The 14,407-nt window shown below is 35.2% G+C and overlaps 1 protein-coding gene across 3 annotated transcripts in view; it reads right to left on the reverse strand.

The window, feature by feature from the left end:
• Window positions 1–14,407, reverse strand: part of ADCY2 (adenylate cyclase 2) — a 203,550-nt gene that overhangs the window by 46,945 nt on the left and 142,198 nt on the right. For all 3 annotated transcript variants that reach the window (XR_014882352.1, XM_085220468.1, XM_085220469.1), the window contains 3 exons: window positions 12,944–13,013; window positions 9,608–9,705; window positions 2,933–3,017 (listed from right to left, as the gene is read on the reverse strand). Coding sequence is in view for 2 of the 3 variants with exons in the window: in XM_085220468.1 (XP_085076594.1) it covers window positions 2,933–3,017; window positions 9,608–9,705; window positions 12,944–13,013 (253 nt within the window). In the remaining variant the exon portion in view is untranslated. The remainder of the gene's footprint in view (window positions 1–2,932; window positions 3,018–9,607; window positions 9,706–12,943; window positions 13,014–14,407) is intronic.

A 14,407-nucleotide genomic window follows, 5' to 3' on the forward strand; every position in this document is an offset into this window, starting at 1 on the left:
ATGTTTTTGGGAGGAATTTCCCCAAGTCAAGTCTGTTTTGTCAATGATAACAAGTGGTAAGAGATCTCCATGCCTTTATCTTGATCCGCAAGTTGTCTCATCCTATTTTCTCCCCAGTCACGCAAGGAGGTGAAGTAGCTGACCCTTATCCAGAGATCTCCTATCACAGCTCTTCAGTCATAGACACAATCAAACCCTGTTCTTTTTTGTGACTTTTAAAAAGGGATATATTTGGCAATTCTAAACTCTGTAATTATGTGCAGGTGTGTGTACACAAACATAGCTGCCATTAAGTACATCATTACGGAAGGGAATCCAAAAATGTACCCCTTAAGAAAAACAGATGGAGAAAAAAAAAAAACAAAACAAGAAACAATCAGGATTAGCATGGTAAAGCTAGATTTCTCTAAACACTTGCAATTACAATGTTAATGCTCAGATATTGATACTTGTTGGATTGACAATTCTAGGCTTCTTATTCTAGAAATAAAGCATTTGCAGTTATGGGTCAGATACTGCAACGAACATGTATCTGAAATATAACATAGTTTCTGACTGTGGTTAAAGCTGCAAAACAGTACTTGGGTTTTTGACACACAATAAAAGATTTTAGGAAGAGGACAGAAAATATAAACTTACTAATTCTTGTTGGTAGTTTCTGCCTCTCACCCGTCACCTTACAGAACTACGTCCATTCCAGTGAAGGAAAGACAGTGCTGCAGCAATTATGGTAGCAACTTACTTGGTTGAAAGGCTTCTTAACATAGCTTCTATATTAGAGCAGTTTAACTCATAAAGACAAACAGAATTCCTCTTCAAGCTATTTAGGTTACAACATGGCATCCTGCAGGTCAACAGAAATGCCATAATAGGTCTCAATTTCTGAGAATTGTTTAAGACGTTGGTATAAAAACCCATAAAACTTAGGTGCTAGATATTATTCAGGTGGCACAACTCCTCAACTTTGACTTGAGAAATTTGCTTAGCCGTCCACTGAAAAGCAGAAGAAATATGTTTGTATTCCTCCTAAACTACATTATAAATCAAATCCCCGTGAGTGTTTATGTCCTTGATACCAGTTCTCTGGCATCTTTTTATTTTATGCAGAAAAGACTGGCTTTCCCTTGAAGTACATTTTCTTTTTCACTTCATTATTCAACAGCATCACCCTGACTCCATGTTTTTCTGTTATGCCAGTAACAAATAGCAATCAAGCATGACATTACATGAAAACTAACTTTTGCAATTAAGTAATAACAATACCTCTGGGATTTCACTCCAAGGATTTAAAAACATTTGAAAATATTGTTTCATTATACTTTAGATTAATTCCCTACCTCACTGGAAAGGCAACTGAAATGCAGTGTAATTACATTTTCTTAAGAAATGTCCTGGTTATTTACAAGGGGAAAAAGAAGAAATTAAAAAAATCTTACATTCTCGCTTTCTTGGTTCCACTGCCAAACCACCTTTCCTTATTGTTTTACTACATAATGACTTAATTGCCTTTCCCATGTGCAAGTTTCACTTCTTTGTATGAAAGTTCTTTCAGCTTTTTCTCATGGGAAATTGTGAAAAATGCAAAGATGGTAAAGAAGTGAGGATTAACTGCATCCGAGATAGTAGCAATGCATATCCCTTTAATTAAGGGGAGAGTGGAAAGCTGAATCTTTCATTTTCCTGTCTCTGTTAACATGGATCACAATGACAGAACCAGTGGCACAACACATTATGTTTTCCCTATTCCAATGTCTGACAGCCCTCACCACAAGAAAGTTTCTTCTGGTGGTCAGATGAATTTTGACGTGCTTTAATTTGTGTGCTCTGCCTCTTACCCTGCCAGTGGGCATGACTGAAAAGAGCCTGGCTCCTTCATCTTCATTCCCTGCCATCAGGTGTTTAGATAGACGGGTAAGATTGCCTCTGAGATTTCTCTTCTCCTGACAAAACAACACCACAGCACTCCTAATTTAAGGCTCAGTACGCCAGCTTAGTGTACTGCTCTTCAGTTGCAGTCAATAATTGGACACAAAACAGAAACTAGATTTCATCTTGACTCACATGTCTGAGGCTTGGGAAAGTAACTGCATGCTCTGCTTCAAAAGGCCAAAAAAAAAATAATAATAATAATTTGGAACATGGGTAGAAAGATTTTCTGCTGTGATATAGTAAGTCACTTAACATAAGAGCAGTTTCAAGTAAGATATAAAATGAGCTTAAATAAAGAAGTAAACAGTGAACATAAACAAATACAGGCATAGACTTATTCTAGATTATATGTCAAATTCAAATTGCATTTACTTTATCACAAATTCTGAAATATTCTTTTTTGCTGGATTTATATGTTGAATCTATTTGAGAATAACTGAAAGGAGGAAAGTAATACTTGTTAATTAAACTTTGAAGTGTAAATTTTGAAGGTTTGCACAAATCCTGGATTCTCAAATTGAGCATATTACCAGGTTCACTAGGAGGCATTTTAACAACACATGTACCACCCAACAGCAAAATCAGCATTTTACTACAAAAATTCAATATATCAAATTGTTACCATGAAATGTTCTCTAACCTCAGAAAAAGTCTTCTACGATACTTAAAAATAAACAAATATGCAGTACATTTTTTAAAAAAGGTCATCTCCTACAAGAACATAGTAAAAAACTCAGAAAAGCCAACCAAATAAGTAATGCAGACCTTTCAGAGGATCCATCTTTATGGGGGAAAGAGAGTATCAATGTAGGCAGACAATCACTGCAGTGCCATTTTCTGATTTTCAGATAAATGAAGACAATTTACAGTAAGTTAGCAGGGACAAAACCATGTGCTCAGAAGCCTCAGGAAGCATGTTATTCTGCAGAGTGACTTGGGAAAATTTGGGTATGTCATTTAAAAGAAACTATTAGCCACTAGATTGGGTTCCTTTAATACCTACCAAAAGCTGTCCAGCAAAGCAGATAAATAAAATGAAAGAGAGCAAGAGAAATGCGGCCCCGAATGAAATTCCAAGAATAGATGTTCTGCAAGAAATAAGAAAACATATGTTAATTTCTAAGGTACACCTTTGTAGCACAACCTTTCTCTGTTTATATGCAGATAATGATACAAAAATTCCTACGTGTAGGCTGCAACTCCAAACAGCAAAACAATGGAAAAACCATTTCAGTTCTTACTAGAATGACATGCATTTTTCCCACTTTTTTTTTTAACCTCCTACATATCAAAGAATAGTTTTCAAAATAACACCATTAAAACTATACTTTCCTTTTTTAAAGTTTCTGTCAACGAATACTCACATCAGTATTCTCTATCACTTTGAAAAACTATTTTGATGGATAGATAGTAATTTTCATACAGATAATTTATCTGGTAGAGTTGCATTAACAGCATTAAGGTTGGTTTGTTTTACTTTAAAAACTGTGTTAAAGAAGAACCTTAATGCTGTATTTTTTTTGTTGATGACGTTGTTTCTAAATAGAAGAGTCTGCTAAATTTGTAAAATAAATTTGTTATAGTGGTGAAACTCCTCCCCAAAGGCTGGAAAAGCAATAGTACGGGGGAAATGATATCCAGTTTTCTGTGTCTTGTAGCTAGAAACTGTGGCATCTGTGACACCTTTGATGCTACATCCTGTTAGCTCATTTCCCGAATAAGTAGGAATTCAACACCTTTGAAAACTCCATTTTGTACCAAATCTGACTGGTTGGCCAGTTCTGAAATATCAAAGGACAGGCAGCAGGACAGAAGACAACACCATGAAGAAAAGAAAAACAAACAGGTTTATAACGAAAAAGAAAAATCCAAAACAAACAACAACAGATCAACAAATAAACACATAACTGAATAATCTAGACCTGAAACCTAGACCTGAAATCATCCTTACTCAGCATCCTAACTTACCCTTTTCTTATGTACTCTTAATAGGAAAGTCTAGTCAAGATAGCACTAGGACTCAGTAACCAAAAACAGGGATGCAGAAACAATCTGTAAATGAATGCATTCTGCAAATGTAGAATATTTCTATACAAACACCACAGCAGAGCATAATTGCTCCACCAGGAGCTATGTGAGAGCTACTTAGCATGGCTGCCTAGGGAAAGATGCAGTCAGACCTAATTACATTTATAATGCACGCCAAAAGGAGACAAGAAGCTCTAGACCAACTGAGTTGTTTAAAAAAGGAAATCAGACATGGTCATTACGGTCTTCACCTGAGAATCTGCTTTCAGCTTTAACCACTGATTTGACATCTTTGCAAAATTTAAATCTCTCAATCACTCTTAGCCCCAGCAAATATCTTATTTTAGTAAAACTTGAGTAGTATTTAATCATTTATTAATTTTCTTTTAATTACTAAATTTTAATTCAGTAATATAATATTTTAAGTTAGCTCTTCCATAAACTTATGATTCAGAATTTAAAGACATTTTTAATAAAAGGTTACATCCTAGTTCTTTAGAAATGACATCTGAATTCAAATATATGCATTTTAGATGCTACAATACTAAAAATGAAGGAGTAGAACTCTTTGGATTTAACTCTTAGATTATGTACAAATACTGGAAAATATTTTGACCTGTTTTAATGACAGTGTTATAGATGTTGAGCTATTTTCAGGAAAGAACAAAAAGGCATTAACTTCACAAACCAATTTGATGCCATATTGCTGCTATTAAGAGCATTTTGGAGAATAATTTATGAGCTTCCTGCCAATCACACAGAGAACTTTTATATGCTAAGTATTCAACAAATTTTTGGTTGATGTGAACAGCCGATGAAAACAAACAACTGGCATTTCACAGAACATGTTCAACTTGAAATGATGTTTCTTTTAGAAATTATCCGAAAATCTTTATTGCTTTGGAATACATGTTGTCCAAGAATTTCTCATAAGGACTGAGATGCTAAGGTGCATAACAACACATGTAAGACTAGTTTCCACCCTTACAAATTTAAAATCCAGTAAGCAACAGAGGAGAAGAATAGGAATACAGTTAGCAGGCATGCTTTATGTGTGTAAGTACTCCCAGTCACATATTTTATTCAGTAAGATTCAAGTAACTGCTCCTGCATTCGAAACTATCACCACACTCTGTCAGATGCAGAAGATACAGAAAATGAAGTCGCACACCTTAAGTAATGATTCAGCCCAAGAAAAGGCTTATCAGTTAAGTTTGGATTGTTTTCTTATAGGAGACATTTAGGTGTTCCTGAGAGAAACTTGAGGGCAGGAGAAATAAAATGAACATACAGGAAGGAAAGCTTATGCAAAGAGTGCTTAACAATGGGGCAACAGACAAGAACAAAAGGTCTGAGCAGATATTTTACACAGACTGACAAAGATCGATGATGTTATCAGGGTGGCACAGGAAAAAGGATAACATTGAAAGCGGAACAAGAATGATCACTGGGACAAAGAGAAAAGGGCCAGTGATAGCTTTGTAAAAGGAAAAAGGGTATCTTAGAGAGACCAGAGCAACAAGTACAGAGGAAAAACAGTTCCAAGTTTTTTGCTCCCCCCACCCACTTCTTTTCTGGGAACAGCAGGACTTCTTGTTTCAGTTACGCTAAGCTGAAATGATTTCATGCTGCTCCTGGAAGGAAAGAAGTGGGATGAAGATGCTAGAAGGGGAGGCAAAACACTAAAAATTAAGTGCCCACATAAATAAGTCTCATTTGAGGCAATGACCACAGGGAAATCATAACATGCACTTACTGTTTTTTAATGGAACATTAAAAAAACAGTGAACTACTCTTGCCTTTATTGTGCAGAGTTATAAAAAGGAATCACTGCAATGCACTGCACTGACAGATGCACACAAACTACTGTGTCACAGGAGCACTCGGGATCCCAAAAGACTTAACTTTCTACCTGCCTCTTCCTATTTCTTCAGTGCCCTTATTTGTGAAATGTCTGTTCTCTGTTATGGTACCTGCTGGGGATACTGACAGGACAAACCTTGACAATAATTTATTGAGGGTCAGAATCTGAACTAGAAGGAATTAAAAACAAGAATTTCCCAGGCTTCAGACAGTTCCAAGTCTAAATCATTCATTGTTAACAAAATTAAAATGTGGACATATTTTTCTGGTTTCATCAAGTACAAATATGTTTTGAATAATTTATTTTTGAGGCAGTATGAGATTGGAAAAAACATACTTATGCATAGTTCTCTCTTGTTCATAACATATGAACTGAAAAATAAAGATTCATCATTAAGACAAATGCATTGAAAAAATAAGAATGTAATCATGGAGAAAAGAATGTATTCTTTCTCACTTCTGTAACTTTTAGGAAAACATGTGACCCGTGGTTCATGTACCTGAAAAGACACAGCTTTCCAGGATACTGACATTCATGTTTTTGACTGCTTGATTGTAAATTCTTGAGTGATAAAGTCATGATAAGCAATTATACAAGACAATACTGAATTCAGATGTTTTTTGTAACCAACAGTAGCTACCCCTTTTTTGATTTGACTGACGCCACTGATTGACTCAATGACTATGCACACTGACTATATGGCAGTTTCTTTATTAAGAAAAAAAAAAATTAAATATCATAATTACACTTCAGGGTGTTCTTTTTGTAGCTGCTTATTTTTTAATTGGATGCAGCATTAAAAAAAAAGACAGTAATAGTGCTTTTCTTTCTGTTGTAATGTCTCAAATTTTATGTTTGCTTTCAGATGAGGTTTAAGGACCGCCTTTTTTGCAAAGAAATTCACCTGCGTTTAATAGGAAATACCACATCAAGACCTAACCCTCTTCCAGGGATAGGATGGATGATTGTTAGCTTGTCATGACTCAGGACAAAAGGACATAAGTTCTTAAATACAGCAGCCTCAGAGAGAGAGAAAACTTGGGATGAATCTTAAACGTCATCCCAATCAAATTCCCTACATGAACAGCACAATGAGTACCTCCTGGTCAATAGAAACGTATTTATATCAATTTAGCAGAATGCATTTCAAAAAAAAAAACAACACTATCAAGTTCATGTCAATTGACAGTTTTACTAAATAGAGAAGTCAGGATTCTTGGGAATTACCACAGATATTTCTGTCACCTCGTAAGCCAAGAAGACTAAAAAGCCACTAAAGGCCAGTTCCAAGGAAATGATCTGCTACGTAAGAGCACAATAAAGACACCATGACACATTCAAGTCGAAGATACTGCTCTTATTTGTAATTACTAATTTAAGTTTACTGTGGAAACATTGCACCAGTTTCTAGACAACAGGAAAAATGAAATATAAATAAATGACTCCAGCCTTGCAAGAAATGTCTCATGATCTTGCAGACATTGCTTATATTCTTGCAATATGCTGGATGTTACTCATTATCAAGCATTTCCAAATCTACTTTAAAGCAGCAGGTGGTGTACATGCACAGAAATCAATAATATTATACTGCAGTAAAACCTGATTAACAGTGAATCCATAAAATCCAATGGCAGATGAAGTTTTTCCTCTCTGTCTTCATTAAATCACCATTTAAAAATTCTGCAGAACTTTTAGAAAGAAATACTAGATAGAATTTTAAACTAACCAATAATCTATGCTGTTTTCTTCAAGTGTGCATGTTTGTTTTTCCTGGGAGGAAATAACATCTGTAGCAGTTGAGTCTGTTCGACTGGAGTTTGAACTTTATTTCCAGTGCAGAACACCAAACTGTCAACAAGAATGGCTAACTGCCTAGCATTTTCTCCTGCTGCTATTACTGCTTCTTAGTTATAGACAAGTAGGCAGACACACGTCTGCCCAATCTACATCTGTGCAATATTCCAGAAGAAAATTGGTATGCACCTGATTTTTTATAGAATTTTTAAATAAATACGTGCCTGTAAGCAACTCAGGTAAAATTACAATATAATGAAATTTTACTTTCCAAAAATACCCTTATGTACACCAGTGATTTTTTAAATTCTTTTTTTAAATTTGAAACACGCACTGAGATTTTCCAGCAGAGCTCCAGATGCTTATATAAAACCTTCCTTTTCTTATTGCAATTTTTGCTTATTTTAAATTAATTCACAGAGCCCTTGAAGCTGGACATCATTCGTTAATATCTGTTTTCTAACCTGCTTGAGCGAGGCAGTTGGACCAAATGATCTCCAGAGGTCCCTTCCAAACTCAGTCACTCTGTGATTTTATACTCTTGCTCTTCCAATTTAGCAAGCAGCCCTATCAAGGGACTATAAATAATTTACATTTTTTGTAATGAAAAGGACAAATTATAGTATCTTTTGTTCTGATACTAGAAAGACAGCGTATGGTCTTACAAGTTAGAGAACACTTTCCTTAGTTGAACATATTTCCCAAGTGTTCACTAATTTCAAGTACCTGATACATTTTAATGAGCTACACGTTCGGTTCAATATTTATTTGGTTCAAGTTTAATATCTTACTTCATATACGGTAAATAATAAAGCTAAATTCATTTTTGTGACTGAAATCAAAACATAAAAACAGATTTGTAAGTGATAATATTGGAAGAGACTAATTAGATTTATGTTTTGTTTTTGGTATGATACCTAAATTCAGAGTGAACCTTGTAAAGGATACTGCTGAACTCTTTCCTTTGTGGCCTGTATCTGTAAATTAGAAACTAATGGAAAATCCATTGCAAAGAAAATGCTGTAACATCTGAAGAGAAGCCTGTAAAAATTGATACATGCTATAAAACAAGTCTGCAGGATAAAAGTTCCTTCTGGCTTTGAATTAAAATGCAAGTACTACAGCACGAGCGCAGTCACTCATCTGAGGTTGTAAAAACTACTCCCAGAAGCACTGTGCAGGAAAAAAAGGCTGAATACTGAATCTGAATCTGAGATCTGAATCTGAGAGAACATGCAGTGTTGGCTTTGGAGACAACTGCTATCAAACTAACAAACATCAAGTGTCCATTATGGAAACAATCAACAGCAGAATTCCATTTTAAGAAGTCTAGTAAAATATTATTTATTGGAACTGCCTTCCAATTTTCTTGGACTTTCTAGAACATGCAAAGGCAGAAAGAATAGTTGATTCTGGTTGGTATATAAACATAAATTATCTCACAATCATTTCTCTCATATAAATAAATTCTGATGGCGATAATTATTTCATCAATTGATATTTTTTGAACTAGTTTTAAAAAGAGAATTTCTTCAAATAGTAATGCTAATTGTATGTAGAACAGAGCAGTATTATCACAGCAACGTGTTAAATACAACTAATTAATCACAGTCTCAGTTCTGCAATCCACTTTCTCCAACTTTAAAGCCCAATGCTCAGGCTTATTTAACATGCAATTGTAGTCTCGTAAATCCATAGTTTGTATTACTTTTCTTTGCACATATGGATTCATGTCATCATCACACATTTTTAAATAGAAAAACTAAAATCAATGAAGAATTAATACTAATATTTGAGCACCACGCAACGGCAGCGTTTAAAATTAGAAGCAATTATAAGACTGAAAATTGGCTACAATCCTCAATCTTTGTCCAATTTTTTTTCCATTAATTGATCTCTGTCATCTGACAATTAAAAACACTTTTACTCATATATTTTTTTACATTAATATGCAAATAAACATAGGAACGTTTATGTTAAAATACCACTTACTTTGGCAATACCAGAATCTGCACAACAAAAATGCAGAAGAATATGAGACAGGCACAAGTCACATAGTACTTAAACGCAGGTAGAATGGTTGCTCTGTACTGGAAAAAGAAAGAGCAAATATTACAAACACAATTTTCAAAGCAGATAAAACATCACCCAACTGAAATTCTATTTTTAAGATGCAGATATGCACAAGCTGATTTCAGCCACAGTAAGTTTCCTGTTGTTCATAGGTTATCATATCCACTCACATAAGGACAGGGATTATCAGGCACAGTAGTGAAGCCTTTCACTTTTCAAAGGACAGAGTAGATAGCCATGAGAAATGGTTTGGTCTTGTTCCTCCTCAGAACAGGATTATCCCATTTTCATCATAAAAAGATATAATTAAAATATAGTGTCATCATACAAATTTTAATTAAAAATGTGGAAGTATTTCCATTATTAAGAATAGCTGACCATGCTTACACAATCTTTCTCAGTCACTAATTCCCCAAACTGCTTTTTGAGTTAACAGTAAATACTGAGTGGGCTGGAACAGTTATAAGAAACTGTTAATGTCATTTATACAGGAAACTCCTGAGTACATGAATCAACAAAGTGTAAACTGCTAACGATTTGTAAAAAAGCTTTTTTTTCCCCAATAGCAGAGCTAGCTATCATGCTGATATTTAGTGATGCTACATTATTACTTCAGTGAATGTCTGTATTAAAATGCCTTATCTATCCACTGATAATAATAAAAACTTGTTATTAGGAGAGAGTTGGTTTCATCCTCTTTGTCATTAATAAAAAAATACTATTCACAATTCTCTAATTTGTCTGTCCAGAAACACAAGCATTAAGCAGTGAAATATTTATCAGAAGAATTTTCTGTAATTTGAGATTGATACATAGATTAGATTATATTATTAGATAATATAGACAACAGAATGAAATCAATTACTCAAAAGGGAATGACCTAAATATTGGGTCTATTGAAGTTACTTAAACTATCTGTATGGTAACTGTTGAGTCACAGCCTGAAGCACTGATTGATCACCCGGGGAAAGGACCAGGTCAGCCCTATGCACCTGTGCAACCAGAAGGGGTGGAGCCTGCACCTCTCTTAGACCCCAGTTAAGGGCTTACTGCCACTGAGGAAGGATCTCTGGTTGGAGATCCCTCCCTTGTGGTGTTTTTCCCCACAAGCCCAGGTCTTTGGAGATGGGTGAGCATTCCTTTCCTGTTTGTCCTTTTGCTATTCCACTCCTGTATTCCTTTCCATTGTGCTAATCTTTCTCACTGCAACACTATCAAAGTTTATTAAAAGGGTAAAGAGTTCCAAGATCTGATTTATTAAAAAAAAAAAGTATCAAAAATTATTTCTGCGTTATTATGTTCTCAATGTGCAAACATAAAATAAAATGTGCATGAGCTGTGCTTTCTAATGGTGGTGTCTTCATGCTTAGTGCCAAACTCTTCCCTTGAAACTGGTGCACTTTATTTTATATGAACATGCAGAAATTGAGTTTAGTATCCCAACAGCATTTGTTTTTAAATTCTGTGACAAATTGAAAGCAGTTCTTCCCACATACCTAACTGATTTCCGAGGCACCAATATCACTGTGCTTGCAGCAAGTTTTGTTGTTCCACCAGTTGAATGTTTGTTATATCTCAGTGGTCCTGTCCAACAATTTTGGACCTTGAGCTGTTGTTAAAATCTCAAAAAGTTCCAACACACTTGTAAATTCTTTTCAATGTTTTACACTTCTCCAGACATTTCCGAACAAAGCCAGGCAACTCACTCCTTAGGTTAAATAACTCTTTTGCTTTATTACCTTACAGTACTTTCAGGCCTGCAGGGTGTGAAAAGTTCCTGCTTAAATCAAAATCAGGCTTCCTACTGAGTTCTTTAAAGACAAGATTGGACTAGTGAGTCATTAAAAGACTGAGAACAAAGACCTTAAAAAGCCAGACCTAAAAAGAACAATTAGTTCTTTGTCATACTCAACAGTCTAAAAGAGATTAGGCTCTTACAGGGAGCATCCACACAGCCAAATAACTTGGCTGATTTTCTCCTGAATTCTGATTCCCTCAATGCCCAAACGCGTATAATGGTTTGCTCTCAAGTTCTATTTTAGAACTAATCAGTTAGTACCATCCACATTGAAATCTGTATGTGCTCCCACTCAGAGCAATCTCTAAACCCTGTGGGTGAGACCACACCAGGTGTTGCTGCTTCTTTCTTATGCCACCTTTACACAGCCTTAACAAGCCTTGAATTTTTTATCACCATAATGCATTGCCAAGGTCATACAACATGCCTTTGGCAGACTGCCAGAAGAACTCCATTCTGCTGAGTTGTGAGAGAATGTGAAAATTATTTCAGATACTTTGAATTGAAGGTACGTGCAAAAATGATTAATTACCTCCTTGAGCATCAAGTGTGACCCAGATGATGCTTTTACCTCTGTTGTGCAGTATAAACATAGCGTGGTAATGCTTCCCCTGCTACGTTCTTATCAGCTTAACCCATTTACAAAGCCAATTATGGTCTGATTTACTTTTTACTTCACTGAAAGACATAGTAACTTCTCAGCAATCAGCTGTTCTATGCTTACTGAGAGGTGGGTAAAGAGACAATTCTCCAGTCTTATTGCTGAAACATTGTCAGTATGTTGAAACATAATCAAGCCCCACAAGGCCATAAAACAACAAAAAGAAAACACCTGACTTCCTGGGCTAGTGGTCTCAACAGTTGCCTAAGGGAAGAAACTTTCATTTTCTTTTTTTTTTTTTTTTTTTTTTTTTTTTTTTTTTTGCAAGGACTGCAAACAGCATAATTTACTTCATCTGCCCATACATCTCAAACATGTTTTATTAAGTATATTACTCATAAAAACATTTAGTGAATTGTACTCAATACAGATAGATATTTTTCTTAAATAACATTTACAGTATCACTTCCTTGGAATGACAGTGAGCATCAAGTGCCTATGAAGAAAACAAACTGAAATTATTGCAGGACTATCATGACTGGAGGTGGAGCATGTGAGACATGGTAAAAAGAAAAAAATAGAAATAGCAGTGTTTGATAAATATCTTTTGAGCATGTAGGTAATTAACTTAGGAATCCTTTGGTTCAACATCAGCGAATCAAGATTATCAAAACTCCTCTCATTTCTATGAGACTTTGAAAACTTCAAGAAATTCAGAATTGCTGAACACTGTAAAAACTGTCCTGTTTAAGCACTTCTCACTGGGGAGGTGCTATGTGGTATAAATGCAAGGTGGCCACACTTAGGATAAGGTAGAGAAGGAATCAATCATGACTTTGCAATGAAAATAACTTACTTCTTTTTCCAGAGTCTTATTATAGAAAAGAAGTGATATTCTTTGAATGTCTTCAGATTTAAGCCACTGCCTAGAAAAGAAAAAGAAAACATTATAAATGATAGAAGAATAAAGTAGTCCCATCCTTTTGTACTACTGAAATGCAGCAAATTAAGAAAATAACTTAGAAGAAAGTTATTGGGCTTTGGAACATATATGATAGATCACACTTAGAAGAGAATACTACAAATCCTGTCTGCATTTTGATTTCCAAGGCTAATGTACTCATGAAACAAAAGTTCAGATGAGCTGTTTTTCTGTTTGCTAAAGACAATAAAGGGAGAGATTTACATGATATAATTCTCACAGCGACGTTCCACTCATGTTCAAAATACTGTAATACTGCAGGCACAGAAGAAAATGGTGCACAGAGATAAGAGCTAAGCTTTCACAGATCACTGATACATATGACTTTCACAGAACAGTTTTAGGTTGGAAGGGACCTCTGGAGGCCATCTGGTCCCGTCTTCACAAGTTTCCTTTTAAAAACATACTTTTATAATAGGTAAGAATGGCAGATAAATTACACTCTTATTCTATAAGCAAATGTAAAAAACATTATTAAAGAAAAGTGAACTGTTTTTATCTTTAACCAGTGTTAGTCTCTGGACCATGACCTGCATGAGCTGCTCTCTAAAGCCTAATCTGGTCTGTACGCATTTGATCACACTAATGGCACTTAAAGCAAATGCTGCCTTGTACTCCCCACAACTAATTCACATGTTCAAGAGCTCAGTAAAATTATATTGATCGTATTTCTTTTAAAGTAGTTGTAGGAATTTCTAGAAAGCTTTAGTAACACTGCATTTCTGCCCTACAACTTCAGTTTTTTTCTGGTAGAAGGTGGCCTTAAAGTCATAGCTCTCTTGTTTTTTTTTGTGCCTGCCTTTTGAAAAATTTCAGTTTCACAAACACTCAACAGTGATTTCTCACTTTTCACTTTCAGCAAACGTGTTCTATCCTTTCACATCCATCTTCTAGACAGACTTTAAATACACCATTTTTTAAGGGACTGAGGGACTGCATGTCCAATTTCCATATCACTACTGCTATCAGCTGTCCTCATAGCAGGCACCAGAAATCAAAGCAAGAGACCTATCCATCCATACTGACAAAATATTTTTTTCTATAGCAAAATCTGTAGGAACAGAAGAAAGAAGAAAAATGACACCAACCAAAAAAAGGTTAGCAAGATTTAGAGAAAAGGTTTTGTGGGATTAAAAGCAAGTAAGCAGGCAAGGCATCATCCAGAAGACATGGAAAATAGGAGAGCCAACAGAAAGATTCAGCAGGTACTACTGAGAGATCAGAGTGCAGCACAGACAAGTATAAATGAATTATAAGCTTAGGAGATGGTGCATGAAGGGAAGGATTTTTTTTTAGCAGAGTAATAAGGGCTGCAAAATCCTGCCTGCTGTCTGACTC

Source organism: Meleagris gallopavo, chromosome 3, assembly GCF_905368555.1.
Source record: "Meleagris gallopavo chromosome 3, MGAL_WU_HG_1.1, whole genome shotgun sequence".
In the NCBI taxonomy this organism is placed as follows: domain Eukaryota; kingdom Metazoa; phylum Chordata; class Aves; order Galliformes; family Phasianidae; genus Meleagris; species Meleagris gallopavo.